The following is a 21,788-nucleotide window of genomic DNA, read 5'->3' as shown; positions in this document are numbered from 1 at the left end:
AAATTGAAGTATGGTCAATATATTTAAGATAAACTAAAAACATTAATGTGGAAGCATCAATATTTTTCTCAATTTTATCAAAAATTATAAATTTTATTTTTTTTTTCAATTTTTTAAAATTTTTTATTGAAGACTTGTGAATCTTTTTTCTACCATTTTTAATGTTAAAAATGCATGCATTTTTTTTATAAAAAAAATTCAAATATATGTCTCCAATAGATAATGTTTTTTTTCATTTTATTATTTTAGAGCCAAGTGGTCCACCAACTGATTTGTATGTCGAAGCAAGAGGTCCAACATCTATTCTAGTTAAATGGAAGGTAAGGTTGATAACCTCTACGGAAGAGATGGTGAACCCATAACATAAATCACGTAATCAATATTTCAGTGGCACGTGAAAGTACATATTAAATTATTTTAATTTTTAACATTCATTGAAAACAGAATTGAAACCGAGGGTGTGCTGTAAGAATTCTCGTTAAATTGTTCTTCCGGGAGGCCGGGATAGTCTGTTTGGTAGGGCACTGCGGCCCGTGTACAAGAGTTCGTGGGTTCGATCCCAGGCTGGCCGAAGACTACCCGTGTAGTAAATGGTGACTGATGCACTTCAAATCTGTCGAGTCGCAAAGTCCTCCATGTTCCCATACCAAATCGATACCTCTGGGGGTATTGATCTAGACATTTCCTTGTCTTCTAGATTGGTTCAAAATTACACGGCTACGGAGTTGAACATTAGTTGTCGTAAAACCAAAATTGGGTCGGCTGTTCAACGATGGATATGAAATTGTTCTACCGAGCCGTGGTGGCTCAGAGGAAAGAGCGTTCGCCTTAATGAGGTGAACCGCATTCGAATCCCGGCAATGGCTGGTCGATACGAATTCATTCCGCAACCGGCTCTCACCGACTACAGTGCTGATGTAAAATATCCTCCATGGTAGACGTATCATGGGTTAGAGTCCCCTTGCCATCAGACTAACCGTGGAAGGTTTTCGTGGTTTTCTTCTCCATGTAAGTTAGTTCCATCAAAAAGTCCTCCAAAAGGGCAAATTTCTCCCAATACTCTATCCAGGAGTTCCCTTGTCTTCTGGATTAGGTTCAAAATTACAAGGCTACGGAGTTGAACATTAGTAGTCGAAAACCCATAAAATTGGGTCGGCTTTTCAACGACGGTTGTAATAGCCCACCGTGCAGATTTAGTGAGACGTAAATAAAATACCTACCTTTTATTACAGCTGCTTAAGCTCATAAGCAAACAGAAGACTTATAAGTAATTTGAGCAGTTAATGACTATGGAATTAATATGATTAACTTATGAAGCGCATTAATATTTATTAATTCAATACATAATAGATTTACGTATGTTCTTAATAGATAATGAAGCTATTAATGCTAGTCATGAACTGGGATATCGACAAAATTACATTCGAGAATTCTATAAAAGACATCGCTTATAAGCAAATAACAAATGCTTGTAAGTCGTTTGAAAGCTCATTTCTGCAGATTTGCAATACGTATAAAATTAATGATGAATAAAGCTACTAATAAGGTCTCTGAGAGATGATTAAACAGAGAATATTGCAAGTCCTAGATCCCAAAACCACTGTTATGCATGGTCACCAATCAGAAGGAGAAGATAAACTGTCTAATCCATTGAATTCGTGATATGTGGGGGTATAAATGAACAGTTTATAGAAATAATTGAACCAAAATTAATTAAACGCTAGTCTTTTCTACATTTCTCCTTTATCTAATTATTTTCCCCAAAAGTTTTCAAATCGTTGATGTTAGTCAGGTTTTCCCTCCAATCTGATCTGTGTTAGTGTAGTGTGTTCTGGGGTAAAACCTTAGATCACAGTCAATAGTGTAGCTCTAGTACTATATTAATTACTAAACCAGATCAAAGTTGGTGTGTGATTTTTTTTTTCCAAACTGCTTCAATAGGAAACATTATTCATGAATGCTTAACTTACTGTTTCAGCCACCCCCAAAGGAATGCCTTAACGGTGAATTGAAAGGATACTATGTTGGGTATAGAACAGAAGGAACCAACCAGCCTTACAGTTTCAAAAGCATCGAGGCCAATAGTAATGAGAACTACGAGTATTTAGTGACGGGCCTTACGAAATCTGCAAGATACAGCGTTTTGGTCAAGGCTTACAATAAAGCCGGTACTGGACCCCCTTCGCAAGAATTAATCGTCAGGACTCTCGATGGAGGTAAGAACAAAACCTTTTTGTGTTCGATTGTTTGAAGTTATACAACTTGTAAATGGAATTTCTTGTAATGGAATCTTCGACACTCTCCACGCTTTCCCCATATTACGGTTTCGACAAAGCTTGTTTTCCCCACTCCAGTATGTTCCAACTTTTTACATGGCATGGTTTGCCGAAACCATGATAAGGAAGAGGTGGGAAGTGTGGAGAGTGGGAAAATCACGTAACCTTGAAGCTTCTATTCTATTTACAAGGAGTATGGTGCGAAAAAATTTTATATATTTAATCAGTCAATATGTTTAATCGGTTGTTGATGAACTTTTTATTTCTGACACATTTAAGAAAATGAACTGTGTTTGAAAATGAGCGATTAAAAAAAATTGAGTTTGAAAAAAAATTTGATTGATCTATTTAAGAAAATTTGGCATGAATTTGATTTTGCTTCTTAAACAGTATTTTTAATGAGTTTTGAATAATGATTGTTCGTACTGTTTAGAAAAACTAAGCAGATTTGCTCGCCTTTTTCAATCGCAACTAAATTGTTAAAAATTTGAATTCATGTTTTTCACGCTGAAAGGACACGTTTTGTGTGGTACTCAGTTTCTTAAACGTTTATCTACGTTTATTCTTGCGTTTATTTTCTTAATCCTTTTCCAAACTAAATCCGTTTTTTCCTCTTTTTTTTTTTCAAATGTACATTTTAAACTATGTCCGCGCGTATTTTGAGTTACGTTCAAAATGCAAATTTATCTTTTGATATTATTTCTGTTAAATGTTTAAGACGTTTGTAAGTGCAAAATGCTCTTGTCAATCATATTTGAGTACTGTTAGTTTTATAAATCTAAAAGGAATCATTTTTGTTATTTCTTCAGATTTACCGAAATCCCCACCGATTTCATTGGTGAGTACTTCTGAATCAGAAATAACCGTAAAATGGAATCAAGTGGTGAACAGAGATGACCCATTAACAGGTAATATATCTTACTTAATCGTTATATTAATTTATTGAAAGTAAATGAAGTATTTCAAGGGGTAAAATCATAAATTAATAAGAAAGCTTTTAGTTCTGACATTATCGTTACATTTTTGTAGGATTAATTTTTAGCTAAATTTTGATTATAGTTATTTATGCTATCTATATTTTTTTGTTATCCACAATATTGTTTGTGCAATAAAACAAACCAATTCTACTAAATTAATTTTTTACTATTAGGAAAGAATATAGTATAAGTTTAGTTTGAAAAGAACATAATTAATTTAGCAAAATTTCGATTATCTATAATATTGTTTGCACACAAAAAAATAATTACTGGATTATATAATACATTTTTTAGGTCAGCATTTCATGGAATGGCTAACCTGGTTCTTTCTTTAAAGAGTTGCAATTTAAGCGGTTTTTGTTTAGCAGCATGACAAAACTTAATTTTTTGAAGTAATAATTAGTCCATTTCTCCACAACTTGTATAAGTATTTCGTTACTTTTAAGAGCAAATATATTAAATTAGCATTTTGAGATCCAATATTTTGGACAATATTTGGTGCAATTTTATGAATTAAAAAATAAGACTGTTTTTTTCCTTTCTGTATATTATTGAAAAGCAGTTATTTAAAGTTTGTAAGTAAAATGAAAAATTGCAAAACAAAATGTAAAAAATTTAATTTGAAAATCCTTTAGCATTTTTATTGAACATAAACATTTTATTAAACACAGGGAATTTTATTTCATGACCAAAATGCGTAGAAATACACTATAAAAACTTGCCAAACTATGCAAAAATTCTAGAAATTGAAAAAAAAAAACATCATTTTTTTATGTAAAACTAATAAAAAGCTAATAATGTTAATCAAGTTTGATTAATTAAATTTTTCAACAAATTCTCTTCAACTTGCTTCAAAGTTTTTGGAGAATTAGTCATCTTATAAAAAGAATAATTTTAAAAAAATTAACAGTTTCACGTAATAAAATTTTTATCGTTATTCAGGGATTACGCACTTATTTATTACTTTCTTTCCAGGAAATGCAGTTGCAATTTTTTTAGGGTGGAGCTTTGTAGTTTCACGATTGTTAATTCGTCTTTTTCATCTGATTTTTAAAAAAAAATAATCGATTTCAGTTCATAATTTAGCAATCATATCACATAATTTTTAATTGGAGATATCATCCACTAAATTATTCTTGTACAAAAATGCTAATCAGCTTATTCTCTGTTTTTTCTTCAAGAACCATATTTTTGAAACCATATTTTAAAATTATTTAATTTCGGAATATTTTTTAATTCGGCTAATTAAATCAGATCAAATTTAATATTAGTATGAGAGAATAGAATTATAATTGAAATTTGTAATTGAAATTGGTTGTTTATATGCAGTGGTGCTATAAAAAATTTTCTACACATTCTCTCAAACTATTATAGGTTGTTTAGTGTTCCATAATGAAAATTATACTGTAAACAATTAAAATTCCATTTTTATAAAAATATTCCTATTCGTTTGCAATAAAATTTGTCTTTATTATATTTAAATAAAGCAAATTGTGCGTCTTTTGCTTTTCGTTTGCTATTTTTAGTTTGTTAAGTTGTCTGCTATATGTATATTGCTCCAAACAATACCCTTATTTTTTTTCGACAATAATTCCTTTGTATGGATATCCTTTCAAACCTGTGCCACTCTCTGCTTGTAAAGAGGTTGTGTCAATCAAAACAGAACCTCCTAATTACCTAAATAATTAAAAAAATATCGAAGTGAAACTTTTTATTTTTTTTATTTATCTTACAAATACAAATTTGAGACTTCTTAGTTAAAAAGTGTAATTTAACATTATTGTCAGTTAGGCTAATTATCAAAATACTCGTATGATACCGAAATAAAGCTTCTTTTTTTTTCTTTACCCATTGGCAAAATGGGTGTTGTTTTGAGTTTGATGGCGTGGGCACCTTATTTGGACGTCATCACACTTTTCAACTGTGTTCAAGAGTAATTGTAAACAGTTCGCATGCGTCGTCATTGCATGCGTTGCTATCTCGACCGCCGCTGTTTGATAATTTTTTTAGAATTCTTTTATTTCTTCACTACCAGGTATTTTTAATGTATTTACGTAATAATAATTTAAAGTATTTTTATATTCTTTTTATTATCAATTGGTAATTACTGACTTGACGGTGATTATAATACAAATATGAATACTAAAGAAGGTAAAGTATTTTGTGACGTCTTGAAACACGTGCATAGGCAGAATTTGAAAACCAATCCGACGACAAACATCCATAGAGACAGCAACCCATGCTTTGAAATGTTGTGGCGTTTAACGGAGTCCATCCAGAAAAGAAAAAGCATTTGACCAATGGCTAACCAGTGATCGTAATAAAGAGATCGCAATTTTTTATTTTAAATTTTTTCAAATTTTTTATTTCACATATGTTCCAAATTTTTAACTTCAAGGAAGTGTGAGGACTTTTTTTCTTTTTAGGTATGCAGATTTCATTCCTTAAAAATTAATGAAGAAATAAAATTACTCGCATTTTTTTTTTCTTTTTTGGAGGACACTGATATTTGTTTTCAGGTTACACGCTGCATTACCAAAGGACCAATGGCCACTGGTTGCACGTCCCTCTCGTGTCTGCTGAACAGTCCAGTTATTCCTTGACTTATCTTCAGGCTGATACACTTTATCACATCTACCTGACAGCAAACAACAAGCATGGACGGGGGCAGGCCAGTGAGATCATCACGGTCAAGACAAAAGAGAAAGGTAGTTTATTTTATATTTGGGTTGAAGGAGGCATCAGCAGGTGGCAAAAACAACTATATTTTATAAAATACTTAAACACATGCATGTAGTTGTTACCGTGAATGTTCGAAATCAAGAGATTGCGACTTTCACCAGTGAATGTCAACAATCATATAGTCGCTTTGGTGGAAATATTTGTTATACAGTCAAACCCCGCTATAGTGAACACGGCTTATAGTGAACTCCCGGATATAGTGAACGAAATGCTCGGTCCCGTGCCTTGCTATACACGTATAATGTCATTTTTAGTGGATATAGTGAACCATAAAAATGAGAAGTTGGATATAATGAACTTTTTTCTGTCAACAATCCCCCCCCCATTTTCTTTGTAATAATTTTGAAATTTCTACTTCAAAATAAATACATATACCGATTTTTAAAACCATCTATAGAAACTACTTTTATGTGCTCGAATGGCAGGTTAGACAGGTTCAAAAAGCGGAATAACAGAAATTCAGGAAAAATTATCTGAGAGTCGGGAAGTATTTCCATATCTGATGTTGAGGATTGCTCATCAGCTAAAGATTACTAATTTTTATTTGTACGCAAGACGAAGAGTGGTGAAAAATAACACATTTTTTGCTACTACATAATATTTTTCAGTCATTTATATGAATATAATGTAATGAAAGGGAGGAGTTTGGGAACCATTAGGGAAATTGCCTGCGTAACGGATATAGTGAACCCCCGGTTATAGTGAATCGAAATTTCGGTCCCTTGAAGGTTCACTATAGCGGGGTTTGACTGTATAACCAATATTTTTCATAAATTGAACATTTAGATATGTTACTGTGAATAATTGAAATCAAGACTATCACTGGTGAATGTCAACAATCAAAATTGCTGATCAACGCTTACTTGCTAATTTATCACAAATTAAACATTCGCTATTTAATGAATAAGATTTTTTATACATAAATTATATATTAGATTATATATAAATTATATATTAGATTATATATAAATTATATATTAGATTATATGCAAATTATATATCAGATTATGAATAAATTGGAAAATTATGGAAATGGAAAAGAAAAAAGGAATAGAAAATTATAAAGTAGTCACTGTAAGAAATTTTTATAACAAAATTTTTATCTATAATTTATTGTTTGCACTCCAGCTACATATAATAATTAATGGTGTAGTATGTGTCCACAGAGGATACTTTTATAAGATTTTTTTCGCTACAGGGTATTTCGTGTACGTATTTAATTTTAATCACTGAAATTTTTCATAAATTGAACAATATAGATATGTTACTGTGAATAACTGAAATCAAGACTATCACCGGTGAATGTCAACAATCACATAGTCGCTCTTGGTGTATATCGGTAATATTTGTTATATCCTCTTCGATATTAATTTATTCGCTGATATTATTATATGTATTCGATATTTTGATATCTACTGAGAATTGATTAGGAGAAACATACCGGTACTAGTTAAATGCATACTGGGCATTTAACCTCAAAAAACATTGATGTAGGGCATATCGTGCAAATGTATACCGGGCGGGGGCACTTAACTAGACTTAGTATATTTTTGGACATTTACCAAAATGACAATGCTTTTATCTCTATTCCCCGTTAGAAGTAAACAACCACCCATTCAGGTCTTTCACAGTAACATAGTCACATAACCGATGAAATTTCTTTTCTTACGTTAGCACCGAAGAGCTGAAACAACTATGGGCAGAAATGAAGAGCTAAAAGCAAACTGTTAAGATAAATAAAAAAAGATTTTAAATAATACCTAATGATTTAGGCCGGATACATAAAAACTTAGGTGGCAGAGCAAAACCGACGGTCACCACTGTATTGTTGACTAGTTATACCAAATAGCTTATTATCAATCACCATCCGATTGCTATTTAAGTTATATTTGTATTTTAATATTTCTTTTAATAATTGGAGAATTATAATTTATATTTCATGGCATTAATTACAGCATAATCTAAAAATTACTTCATTTCACGCTTTTTCTTCCTTCTTTTTTGAAATGAACCTCGTCACATTTAGAGAAATGCTTCCACAGAAATGTGACACAGTGGTAAGATAAACAATTATTTTTTAATTGAGTACTTGCACTTCAAGAAGAAGATAGCTCATACCCACATTGTTGACCTGCGACGTTAAAGGCAGCTGATCGTTTATAAGCAAAATAGCTTGGTAAAGTCGAGCAAAGTTTCTCCACATAAGGTAGAATGTTAGTTAACGTTAAGTTAATTGAATACAGCTCCGTATCGCACTTCGAATTTGTTGAAATATAATTCTTTCTCGTCTACGGATTTTACTTAACTTAGATTTATTATTTGTTTATGTATTTTATGGTAACCATGATTTATTTATGTTTTGTATACCTGGCAACTTCCATTCATAATTAGTTTTTCTCAACATAGCTCTGTGCTTGTCTTTCTGTTAAGTGAAAAATATATTGTAAAAAAATTAAAATCTCTGTGAAAAAAATATAGAATGTATCACTTAAGAGAACTGATACTTGATGGGGTCAAGTTACTCGAAATAGAATCGAAAGAACAGTTACTAACGTTAACAAAGCAGCGTTTCAATAGCCAATCAGGACCAAGATACCCACACCACTAGCAGGAATCCCATTTACTAAAACTTTCATTTTTTGAAAAATTTGCCATGTGTTTTAAAAAGAGGTCGCTCTTAAAATTCCAAGTGTGGCCAATTTCCTAATTTTACCCTATAGTTTAAGCGTTTCAGAAAGGGAACTGAATTAGTTAGTCTTTGTGATACTTTAATATTATCAGACTCCAAATTACCTAATTGCTTATGTAGGGAAATATCATGCATTTTTGTGCTACTTCCATTTTTATCATTTTCTTACTTTTTTATTTAGTATTCTTCTTTCATGGTAAAATAAAGAACTGTTTCGTCTCCAAAAGTGGACAATTAGAATTGTATATAGATTCTTTAAAATAGTTTTATTAAATGAAATTTCCAAGAAATACGGAAATGTATACAGCAAGAGTAATAAAAACTTTTAATAAGGCTAATTTTCTACCAATTTTTATAAATTTTAACCATTATTTCAATTTTTATGAACTCCAATTCAGAAAAAAAAATTACCAAACTAATTTTTTTGGCAATTTTTATTTATTTATTGTAAATTGTAAACAAGCTTTTATCCAGTTTCTAAACATTCTGACCTTTATCTAAATGGAATTTAAAATTCTAGCCAATTTTATTTCAGGAAATCCGAGAGAATTTAAATATTCACAATTAATCTTTACAACTGTACTCTTTGTAAATTGAATGGGCGTCTCAATATTACGTCGCCTCTCACTCTACATATGTTTACTCTCTCCATTATCGTAGTTTTGACAAATTTGCTTTTTCTCCGATGCAGTTAAGTCGAACTGCTGTGAAAACAAAGCAAGATTGGTGCCGCAACCATAGTAAAGAAGAGAGGAAAAACATAGAAATTGGGGAAATTGAGTAACATTGAGATGCGTATCAATTTTTCTCAGGGTCACGTGATTTCTCCATTCTCTTTCCATGGTTTTCATTTTATTTTATAACCGCCATTGAACTGCAGACCCAATTTTGGGTTTACAACTACTAATATATATCTCCGTAACCTTGTAATTTTGAACCAACCCAGAAGACAAGGAGACTCCAGGATCAGTACCCCCAGATGCATGATTTGTTATGGAAACATGGAGGACTTTGCGGCTCGACAGATTTAACTTGCATCAGTCACCGGCTTGGATCGAACCCATGACCTCTTGGACGTGGGCCCAACGCCCTGCCAACCAGGCTATCCCAGCCCTCTTTCCATGGTTTTGGTAAATCACATTTTTCACGCTGTAGAACATTTCAGTAAGAAGCAGGAATATATTGACGTGCAGGACAGAAAAGCGAAATGTCTCTTCCAATATTATTCTTTATAACATATTTAATTGCGCACACACTTTTAATCTTAAATATTTAAAAATAAATATATGTTGTTAACACTAAACATACCTTAACCGATCAAATGACCGTTTAAGAACTTTTGAATCAAAAATGCGCTTATCATCTTATCGTTTTTGCACACATAACTTTTTTTAACAATAATATGCAGTTAATATTCTATTATATTTTGTTTGTTTCGAATAATACTTGTCGTATATCTATTTCTACCACAACCGGTCATTTGACCGGAAGAACAATTTATTGCTTTATAAGTTTATCAGATCAGAAATGACGATATAATGCGTGTTCAACGCATTGCGTTCGATTTATATAGTTGCACATTTCTGCAAAGACAGTTGCGTAGTGAGTTCAATCAGAATAACTGTGAATTCACATTTCAAGAAAGTACCACAACTTTTACATTGGCATTTTTGTGCAAGAAAAAGTCACAGAAACCAAGTGTTTCGGTAAGTAGTTTATGTTTTATTTTGATAGCTTTACTTCATTTCTAACTAACTGTTAGTTTTGACACAGAAAAATGTCGAAACTCTCAAAACAACGCAAGTTCTTAGAAGAAATAATATTCATTATCAGAATAATTATAAGAATAATAGAAATGATAATAATTAGAAGAAATATGTTTGGGGAAAATGTGCAATGGAAGTACCCTGTATATATAAAAATGCGTTAAGCAATTAATTAAAATTCTTATTCTTTGTGTTTGTACTACAAAAAAATGGGCAGTATAAAGTTATGTTTAATTATAATAAATTTTTTTTCTAGTTTATTTCCTTCCTAACATTCATATTTCATACATTCAATCAAGAAACATAAAGTCCGGCCATTCGACCGGTTATGGTAAAAATAGGTATACACCAAGTGTTGGTATGTTTAGTGCTAAACAAGAAATGAATTAAATTACTGTTTTCTTAAAAATTATCTTTTTTTCTTATTTTCAGGTTCGAAAGATTTTCCAATGTATTTGGATCTTCAAATCCTAGTGCCTGCCGCCGCTGCTTTGTTTGCAGTCATCGTTGTTATCATAGTTGTTATAGTTTACGTCATCAAATCTAGATCTAGAGAAGATTTAGTCAAAGATCAAATTAAAGGTATGTTCAATTGACATTTAAGACAATTCGTTGAAATCATTTATTAAAGTTGGGCTCACGATTTCTTACCGCGGGCAAAGGCACAAAAAGTTTTCGTCTCCGTGCAACTTGAATAAGGCTTACATATTTCATTTTCGGAAAGGGTAAATTATTTTATGAAATTCAGTCAAATTCGGTATTTATAATTTTTGTTTTCCATTCCATCTTGTCGTATCCGAGCTTAGGTTTACTCTAACGTCGTGACTGTCATTCTTCTATCATCATTAATATCTTCCATCACTTAGAGGATTCTTCTAGCTTGATTGAATTACGACAAACCACTTTAAAAATGTACAGTTAAGAAGGTTTGATTGATTTGTTCATTTACGTCGCACTAGAACTGCACAATGGGCTATTGGCGACGGTCTGGGAAACATCCCTGAGAATGATCTAAAGACATGCCATCACAATTTTGATCTACAGCGGAGGGAATCGGTTAAGAAGGAGAATGGTAGCGAACTCGGTTCACTTGGCGAAGTTTATCTCGAATTCTAACTAGGCGTCAATATCAAACTGTAATCGGAAGTGAGGCACTACAAGTAGAGAAACTACTGTAGTCGCTACTTTAAAAAAAAAAAAAAAGTAGTATAGTAAGTAATGCGAAACAAAAAAGAACTGTAGTTTTTAGCGATTTCTGTAAACTACTTCAAACTATAGTTTAGTAAAGAAACACGGCTCACAGACAACAACGGGATCCTGCACATACTCAACTGCTAATAACAACACAGGAGACACCACACACGCACTTAATACAACTCTCACGAGAAACACTCAAAACTCGGTGAACTTGATACAGTTCTCACCACAAGTACTCCACATCCGGTGAACTTAACACAGCTCTCTCGGTCTCTCGCAAATACGGTAATTTGTAGTAGCTATGTAGCGAATTCTATCCCTAATGAAATTTTGGTGGGGGGAGTATTGTGGCGTAACTACCACCACGATTAATAAACATCAATTCACTATTCTATAAGAAATGCTAACTCGATTCAATCTTGGGGTATCTTTTGAAGGTTGACATTGTCACTTCCCACAATGCCATTAAATCATAATTTTAAACTCACAACTCATTGAAAGATTTAGTTTTGCGTCTTTTTTTCATAAAACAGTCTTTATTTGTAAATGTTCGCGAAAACAGAACCTTGACAGAAAGTTATGCTAGTTTAAGATTCAGAAAAATTATAAAGAGATTTTTCGGAAAAACAAGATCTCGCACAGCCCACAATATTTTGTGATTTTTCACAAATTCGCCAAGCTATGTGTAGATTTTTCACAATTCCACGGAAACAGTACATTTCAAGAAATGTTTAGAAATACTTCTGAATTACTCCGAAATATCTCGGGAAAAAAAGATACATTGTCTTTGCACACTGTTAATTCTACGCAGAAAACTTTATGATCGAATTTTTTTTCGGCAAATTATTGTTATCAGCCAATCACAAACTCATATATCGTAACTATTCTATGATGTTCAGCGAAAGTAAACAAAGCAACAATTTTGGTTGCTAAGCTCGTGGCATAGAGGCTGCCGATGTCAACAATTAACCGGCTGATAATTTTGGCGCTAAGCCATCATGTTCACCCATGCATTTAATTTCAAAAACATTTGGAAGATGGTAGTTGGTAACAAAGTTATCGGCAATGTCAACCTTCATCTATGAAAAGGTACGCCCTCATAGAATCGAGTCAACTTGTCTTCTATACTAGTGAATTAGAATTGTAATTTTGTAGTGGTAAACGCACTACAGTACTCTCCCATCTGAATTATAGCTGTGATAGAATTTGAAGAACGGATACCACTCGTTGATACATTGCTGTTTTGTGAGAAACCGGGAGAACAGTATTAAGATCACCGTACTTTTGAGTGCTCATCGTGAGAGCTGTATTAAGTTCCCGGTCGTGGTTGCTCCTGTGTTGCCTTTAGCACTCGAATGAATGCGTTGAGTGCGATCGATACTGAGTAGCGCCTGATCGAGGAGGTGAATAATGTCGCAGTCGCAAGTCAACTGCTCAATTTGGACCATTCATCGGAATAGACGTGTTCAAATCGACGTGAGAGTTTCCGTTAAGGTAGGCATGTTCACAGCCCGTCCGGGTCACCAATGTAGGGAGAGTGGTTTTCGACAATGTCAACCTTCATCTATGAAAAGGTTCCCCCTCGTAGAATCGAGTTAACTTGTCTTGCATACTAGTGAATTGAAATTGTAATTTTGTAGATGAAAGCTTAAGAATTATTCTTTTTCTTTCAGCTTTAGCTGGTCAGTCTCAATATATCTATGCAGCAGCTGCTCAGCGATATGATAGCGTAGATAAAGGCAGGCCTTTCAGTCAAGGGGAACCTGGAACACCGGCTGTCAGTCTAGCTTCCTACGCCTCCATACCCTCTAGGATAGACCAGGATGACCTCTATGGTGGACCCATTGAGGTCAAGGGGCCTTACGGACAGGTATATAACAAATACGATGCTTTGTCTCAAACATTGGGTCGAAAGAAGAGTAGACCCATCTGTTAGTGTTCGAACATTTTCCAACAACAGTGTCAAGTTGAACCCTTTTACATAGAACCGCAATCATTATTAAGGCTACAGTGGACTCTTAATAGATTTTTCTTAAATAATCTTACATTGAGTAACTTGCAGGGATTGTTTATATTTACAGAGAGAACATAAAAATATAATTTGATACTCAATGCTATAACATGAAAAATTTAAATTTTTCGAAGAAAATTTTCGATTTATTTTAAAGTTTAAATAAGCTCCTTGAGCTGAATGTTTCCTTAAATTTAAAGATTATTTGTTAATTTCAATTTTAATTACATTTCTCTTCAAATTGTAGGGAAAAAATTTACGCATTTTTCTACTAATTTCCATACAGAGTAGAAAAAGCAAGTTTCGGCAACAACAAAAAAGCACGAAAATCGTCCCTCTATGAACGTTTTGGAACATTGAAATGACTTTAAAATATATTGTGGCACCTTATTTCGAAATTGTTTCTCTACAAGTTTTTTTTTATTGATCTAGAGAGTGTGTCAAAAAAATTCATGAAATAGTCATCAAAAATTACAGTGCATGCAATTATTTCAATTCCCAGTTCGATGCAAATTTTTTTTTTGAGAAACAGTACACAAAACACTCGCAGTAATAAGTTTTTGTAATGAAAAAGGTAAATAACATTAATATTGTCAAATGTTTTATAAATTCTTATGATTTTAATAACTAATGTGCTTTTTTATATCATTAAATAATTATGAAATGGTCAAAATTAGAAAATCGATTTTCACGAGTTCACTGTAGCCTTAAAACTGAACAAAATCTTTGAAACCTGACCATCTGTTTGTTCTGTATGTTGACCGCCGTCAAATTTATCTAGGAGTGTTATTAAATACTATTCTAAACCCTACATAGATAAACAACAAGAAAAAAAAAATTTCTAGGTAACTTTATTGACTATTATATTATGCACAAGAATTGCACTGAATAGGTGAAATAATATTACGAGCTAACTTAAATCCATTCGTGAATTGGCCATCTCAGAAAACTCATTATAAAATTCTCAGACTCATTATAAAATTCTATGTAAAATCTTTATTGATACTGTACAATTTTGTATTTAGGTAACTGTAACCGATTTGCATTTGTTTACGTTCGTGGAACAATTGGTAAAATCAGACGATACATTATATAAATTCGAACGATTGGATAAATTAGGCATTATATTATATAAATAAAGAATATTTATTATATCAGGTGTTATATTATATTCTAATAATTAAACCAAATTGTTATACTCACTGTAGTGTTTTAATAATTGCATGTTTTGCACGAGTTTATACGTAATACTTCTGTATTTAAACATACGTGTAATGGGCTTTTATTCGGGAAATTTTTTATATACTTCCTATTTGTATTTATTTTTAACGCATTGCATGACAATGTTAACCAATTAATACATGAACATAAACAAGTGTAAACCGGTTTCAGCCGCGTAAAAACAATGCTGTAAAGTATCAAACGATAATTAAGATTTTAAATAGAATCTTATAGTGCGTCTGATAATTTTTAAAGGGACTGTATATAATAACATTGTTTTGATATGTGTAAAAATAACACAAAATAAAGAAATAATGACTCGCCCTCAATAAGTTTCTCGGTTGACCACCTGTCTAAGTTGCCCTCTAAAGCTATGCAATGCAAGTGGTCAATTTACACAGGTTTCACTGTACGAAGAGAGTATGTCACTAAGATATAGAATGAGAACACTCTGCGTTGTTTGGAGATAATCGAATAATAAACTCAGAATAGTTTGATAAAAATCTCGAAAATCAAATTACCTTCTTCGATACAAAGGGTTTTTTTTTCATGTAACTTTTTTGCCTGATTACACATTAAGTGTACAAGGTTTTTTGCTTTGGAAAAGCATTTTATTTAGCTGAAAAAGATTCATGTACAGTCTCTGGACAAATTAATCGGCGCACTATAAGATTCTATGCAAAATCTTAATTATCACGTGATACTATACGGCTGTATTGTTTTTACTCGGATGAAACCGGTTTGTACTTGTTTACGGTCACGTATCAATTGGTTAACATTGTAATGCAATGCGTTAAAAATAAATAAAAATGGGTTAAAAATAAATACAATGTATAAAAAATCTCCTGAATAAATATGTTTAAATATAAAAGTATTGCATATGAATTTGTGCAAAACATGCAATTATTAAAACACCACAGTGCGTCTAATATATTTAGTCTAATTATTATAATATACTAATATACCTGATATAATAAATATTCCATATTTATATAATATATCGTCGAATTTATAATATATATCGTCTAATTTAACCAATTGATACACGAACGTAAACAAGTGCAAACTGGTTTCAGTCACGTAAAAACAATAATACTGTATAGTTATCACCTGATGATTAAGATTTTACACAGAATCTTATAGTGCTGTAAATAATTAATGTAATAATTCTGTAAATAATTCAATGTCTTAAAAGTTTATTAAAATCAAAACTCGCAAAAAAAAAATTTAAGCAACCGTAAAAAATATTTAGGTTGAAATTGGAACTATTATTTTTTAAAATCACATCCTAGATTTCAATAAATGTTCATATTTTAATTTCTTTTAATATACAATATAAAGGTCCAGACATTCAAATATATATACAATAGTTTTATGCACAATGTTTGTTAAAATTTTGCGAAAGTAACATTATTAATTATTCGTAAATGTACCATAAAATTGAGTTTTAACAAATATAAAAGTAAGTATTCGAATCTATTTACAAGAATTTTACATGAATAAAAGATAATATTTGTTAATATTCTGCTAGTTTTTGTTGAGTTATTATGCTAGTATTTGTTATATTATTTAATATTTATATCTTAAATAGCACATAAGATAGTGTGTAAGTACTAATAAGTTTTGTTGAGTTATTAAGTTAGTATTTGTTATATTATGTGTTATTTAACATGCATATCCTAAATAACATATAAAATAGTGTATAAGTACTAAGTGTTATAAGTACTAATTTATGTTATATTTTACGTTAAAGTTTATTTTGTTATATTTATGATTTCTGTTTTTGTTTTTTTAATTTCTGAATCAAAATTCTCTATTTTGTTTCATAAAATGGATTATGTATTTATGATTTGTGTTATTTATTTTTTGTATAATGCATCGTGTATAGAACAATTAAATTTATTATAATTTATTTGTATTATTGTCTTTATTGTTTATTCATTTTTTTATAAAATGAACTGATTTTTTTATACTGAAACCTCAAATATAGACACTTGTCTATGCGCAATTACTGGGTATTACGCCCTTAATATTGTTTCAGAGAAATCTTTACCAAGAGTAGTAAAAAGTATAATATTCTATTAAAGTATAGTATAATAATCTATACACATTTTTGATTGCATTTTAATATTTACAAACAGAAAGTGAAAACAGAAATGTAAATTCGAAACTGCATACATAATTTGCTAAGAAAGCTTTAAACCTGTTTAATTGTCTGATAAAATTGAGAGTAGAAGAAAGGTGATTAATGTTAAAAATACTTTCAAAGATTTTTTTTTTTTTTGCAATCAAACTAATTGTAATAATTTGCTAAGAAAGCTTTAAACCTGGTTAATTGTCTGATAAAATTGAGAGTACAATAAAGGTGATTAATGTTAAAAATACTTTCGAAGATTTTTTTTTTTTTTGCAATCAAACTAATTGTAATATTTTCAGTTCTACCTTCCTCAATAGTTATCCGCTAGATTTTGATAACATTTGATCAAAATTACAAAGCTACGGATTTGAACATTAGTAGTCGTAAACCCAAACAATTGGGTCGGCTGTTAAACGACGGATATAGAACAAAATAAAATTAGATACAAAAATGCTTCTCATATATGTATTTTTACAACGCTTATCGAAAAGATTGTCAAAAATATATACATACTAAGAGACAAAATTTAATATTTAAGAGAGGAAAAACCAATAATGCTATCAAATTCTCTGAATTTATAGTTAAAGAAATCGAGATGAAAAACCTATTTGATTGCAGGAAGAAAAAAATTTATATCAGTTGAAAAGCAATTACACTCTTAGAAAGTTCTGAAAAAAATAGTTAAATAACAATTTATTTAATTGGTTTCGTACCAGATTCAAACTAAACAGTGAGATAACCATATGTAAGATGGTATTCAAAATGTCACTTGTGAGAAAAAGCGTTTATTTACTGCTTTATCCTAATACGGTTAAACAACCAGAACTTTTGCTCGCCAATCTATCCCACCTAATGAAGCTTCTTAGTTCCTTGCAGATGCGTACGTTTTACAGCCGACAGTGCTAATCTGACAATTTCCCGACCGACAGAACGGGGGTTCGAGTCCCATTATTGACACAAAATTTTTTTCATTCCCTTCAACTCATCCTGCATTTATTCAACATCCTGCACTCTCTGATTTATGACTCTAAGCTATTATAAGGCGATACTCTCATTCACATCATAAAGCTTCTAAACAATGGCCAATATCCAGTTAAGTTCCTTTTTTACGATTTTGAAACCATGCTTTTTGTAAATGGTTTAAAAAAAACATGTCGCTTTGTATTCATGGCGTTATAACCATGCTAGTTGTAAACGATCAACAAACCGTAATGGTAAAAGTTCTTTACCGTAAACTTTACGGTTAATTGGATGGACAGACTGCTGTCGGTTATTTTATCATAATTTTAGAAGAAAATTCTAACAGTGAATACTAAACACATCCCAAGTTTCATCCGGAAAAAGATTTTTATTTACGTTATAGGGAATGGTATAGATTATTCATAGACTTAGATATCGCTTTTCTTTCTTCCCCACTTCAAAATTAATTATCGATCCTCAACTCTTTTGAAAGAACTCTAATCAGATATGAAATTAATTGATTACGAAACATCCTTTATATTTCCTGCAACAAATATTTTATCGTTAATTTTTTTTATTTCATTCAATGAAAGGCACCTCAAAGTTTCAAATACTTGGCAATACCATTGGTTCAAAACATGAACTCTTTATACGTTTTTTAACTGTATTTTTGACTCTTTTATTTTTGGTCAATTTTACTCCTTTAGATGTTTTACGTGCTTTTGACTTGTTTTTATGAATTCTGGTTCTCTTCGTGATCCTTTTGATCTTTTATTTTGAGATGAAAACTTGAACTGGTTGCTGTTCCGGGAATTTCCCTCCCATGGAGAACTTTTGGTCATTGGTGACCTCTATTGTCATAGCCATACACTTTGAGACGAACCGGGTTAGAATGTTCGACATTATTTTGATAATAGCTATCAAACTTTACTCTGTCAACAAATTATTTCTGTGCAGAAATATAGTATTAATTCACTTTCTTGCTATTCCTTATAGCATTAAAACATTTTAAAGTTTGAAAAATTTCTCAATGGTTATCGTCGTTGCTTCATTATCATTTTTTAATTTTAACTTTTGCTGTTGAATAAAAGAAAGTGTGGGGATAGTAGTTATCAATCATATCAACCTTCATCTATGGAGCCGCGAAGGCTCAGGGGATAGAGCGTTCGTCTTCCAATGAGGCGAACCGGGCTCGAATCCCAGTCGATACGAATTCCGCATCCGGCTTGCATCGAACACAGTGCTGACGTGAAATATCCTCAGTGGTAGACGGATCATGGGTTAGAATCCCCTTCCGGTCAGGCTAACCATGGGAGGTTCTCGTGGTCTTCCTCTCCATGTAACTCAAATGCGGGTTAGCTCTATCGAAATCTACCGATAGCTACCGTCGCCAATAGCTCATCGTGCAGCTCTAGTGCGAAGTAAATTAACTATAACTAACTAACCCTTGTCTTCTGGATTGAGTTCAAAATGACAAGGCTAAGGAGTTGAACATTAGTAGTCGTAAACCCATAAAATTGGGTCGGCTGTTCAACGACGGTTATAAAATTAAATAAAGTGGCTTTAATTATAAATCCCTTTTGGAATTATTATGATTTATTCTAAATTTTATAAATCTCATTAGGGATGCTGAACTATTTGTTCTTGCACGGACACATTTTGCGTTCATTTATCTATTTCGTATTTTTTACTTTCCTACATGGTTTAAAGTACTTGATTTATTGTTTTAAATTTACACGTCATCGATATTTTGATACTTTCTAAAGTGAATCAATCTGTATTAGTTTCAATTTTACTTCACTGTAATTTTGTAGTGCTTAGTTCTTACGTGGCAACGGTTCAAACCCTTATCCGAAAACTCTTCAGGGGGTAGGTCGGTCACTATAAATCTTATTAAATACTTGGCAATACTTATTTATGCCAGAAATATTCCCTTAACGGTGATTGAAACGTATAATGTTTTTTTTCTTCTTAGCCCATTAACTTCATTAACTAGCATTCCTTTTTAATGGTGCTTATTCAAATTAAACCCCAAACTCATAGAGATTATTATTTTGATGTAAATTCTACATAACGCATAAAAGCTGACATATCTGTTTAACTTTTGATCCAATAAGCAAATATTAACTTATAAGACGCAATTTCGTTGAGAAACTAGATAACTACGAAACCACTTTTTCACAAGTTAATAAACTAATTAATCTATGCAAGTGATATTTTAAGTTACGAAAGCAGTACTTTTATCGAATTTATTTTTCTTCACGTTTTAAAGTTTCAGACCATTAAACTATGGAAGGCAACCGCGATCTAGAAGATGTGGTCTCTGTAATCTATAGTCAGAAAATCGTTTGGGCCCCTGAATAATTATTTCACCTTTTCACTTTTTCACAATATATCTGTAACAGTTTAAGGGAATAAAAAATATTTTACACCAAAATTCTGTGTAAAATATTTTTTATCATTTTTTATCATCTTTGAGTAAGTCATTTATTCAAAGATAATTTTATGCAAAAGATTACTTTTTTAAGATAAGTTTTTTTTAGCTGTTGAAAAGTTTTTGAGCTGCAAGATAATAAAAATTTTTAACATTTTTTTCTAAATTTGTTCTGATTTTGCGAAATCAAAATTTAAAATAAGGCATTTTTTCAAATTTTACTCTAAACTATGCGGATAATTTTGTTCAAATTTTAGATTTTATCTGTTACAAATAAATAGTTTAAAATTATCCATTTTAGTATGAAACAAATACTTTTGTTTGGCTTTATTATTACCCAAATTACGCAAAAAATTAAAAAAAGCAGTAAAAATAAAAGAAAAAAATTTAAGCAGTATTTTTGCAATTATTAGGAAAAAAGTGTTAAGTTGCTTGCATTATTATAAAATCTGCATATCTACATTCAACATATGTCTTTAGAAAATAAAATTGAAATATTATATATCATTTTACATTTTGATTCTATTTGGATTTCGCATTGTGCCTCTAAATTTCACAACTTTCCCAAATAATTAAACAATTTTCGTACAGTTATTTTCAAGTTGAATAGTTTCTATGTAAGAAATAAAATTTCAAAAAAATTCACTATTTTATTATGACTTAAAACATGTAGACTATTTTAAATATTAAATTATACTCGTTTTGTATAATTACTTTTATAGAATTATCGTGAACGGCCCTCGTCATTTCCTAGACCTGCTAACAAGAGGCCTCCAGCTCATCCCCGACAACAACAGCATACTGCATCAGTAGCTCCACAACCCCAAGCTCAGCCTCCACAACAACAGCTGCCCCAAACACCACAGCAACAGCCCCAAGCTGCTCAACCGCCACCACCCCCTCCTCCTCCACCACCTCCGCCGCCCCCTCCACCGCCGCCCTCGCAGTAACAGACATAATAACCCTTATGTAATAGGCAGCTGGTATTGATTTTTTTTTTTTTTCATTAAAAACCGCTATATAATCGATCTTTGGAAACTAGGGTATCTTTTCACTAAACTATACGAATATAAATATTGCTCCAACGAAGAATATGTTACACTTTGTTTTATCTTTCAAAAATTATTTATACAATTCTTTTTCGTTACAATTTGTTTAATAATTTGTGTCCTGTATGAATCGTCTTGTATAAATCGTATTCGTAATTTCTTAGCTCTATAAGAAAAATGGTACGCTTCTCTTAATCCTTTAAACAATAATACATTTTTTTGTACAATACGATAGGTTGTGTGCTGAATAAACCAATGTCAAAACTTTTTATACCTTTAAAAAATATGCAACGCTTTGTGCTTCCTTTTAAAAAAAAACTATCTATAAA

At 31.4% G+C, this 21,788-nt stretch overlaps 1 protein-coding gene across 6 annotated transcripts in view; it reads left to right on the top strand.

Annotated features, from left to right (window-relative positions):
- LOC122271858 (cell adhesion molecule Dscam1-like) overlaps window positions 1-21,532 on the top strand; it is a 158,944-nt gene extending 137,412 nt beyond the window's left edge. For 4 of the 6 annotated variants that reach the window (XM_071184943.1, XM_071184940.1, XM_071184944.1 and 1 more), the window contains exons 9-15: window positions 250-320; window positions 1,979-2,216; window positions 3,086-3,184; window positions 5,773-5,961; window positions 10,883-11,032; window positions 13,321-13,517; window positions 21,133-21,495. In XM_071184943.1, the coding sequence (XP_071041044.1) occupies window positions 250-320; window positions 1,979-2,216; window positions 3,086-3,184; window positions 5,773-5,961; window positions 10,883-11,032; window positions 13,321-13,517; window positions 21,133-21,360 (1,172 nt within the window). In that variant the 3' untranslated portion in view covers window positions 21,361-21,495. Of the gene's footprint in view, window positions 1-249; window positions 321-1,978; window positions 2,217-3,085; window positions 3,185-5,772; window positions 5,962-10,882; window positions 11,033-13,320; window positions 13,518-21,132 lie in introns of all 6 variants that reach the window. The other 2 variants (XM_071184942.1, XM_071184941.1) reach the window with 1 other exon arrangement.
- The last annotated feature ends 256 nt before the right edge of the window (window positions 21,533-21,788 follow it).

Source organism: Parasteatoda tepidariorum, chromosome 9 (assembly GCF_043381705.1).
Source record: "Parasteatoda tepidariorum isolate YZ-2023 chromosome 9, CAS_Ptep_4.0, whole genome shotgun sequence".
In the NCBI taxonomy this organism is placed as follows: Eukaryota; Metazoa; Arthropoda; class Arachnida; order Araneae; family Theridiidae; genus Parasteatoda; species Parasteatoda tepidariorum.
The sequence above is the reverse complement of the archived record's forward strand: the minus strand, read 5'-3'. Positions and strand labels throughout refer to the sequence as shown.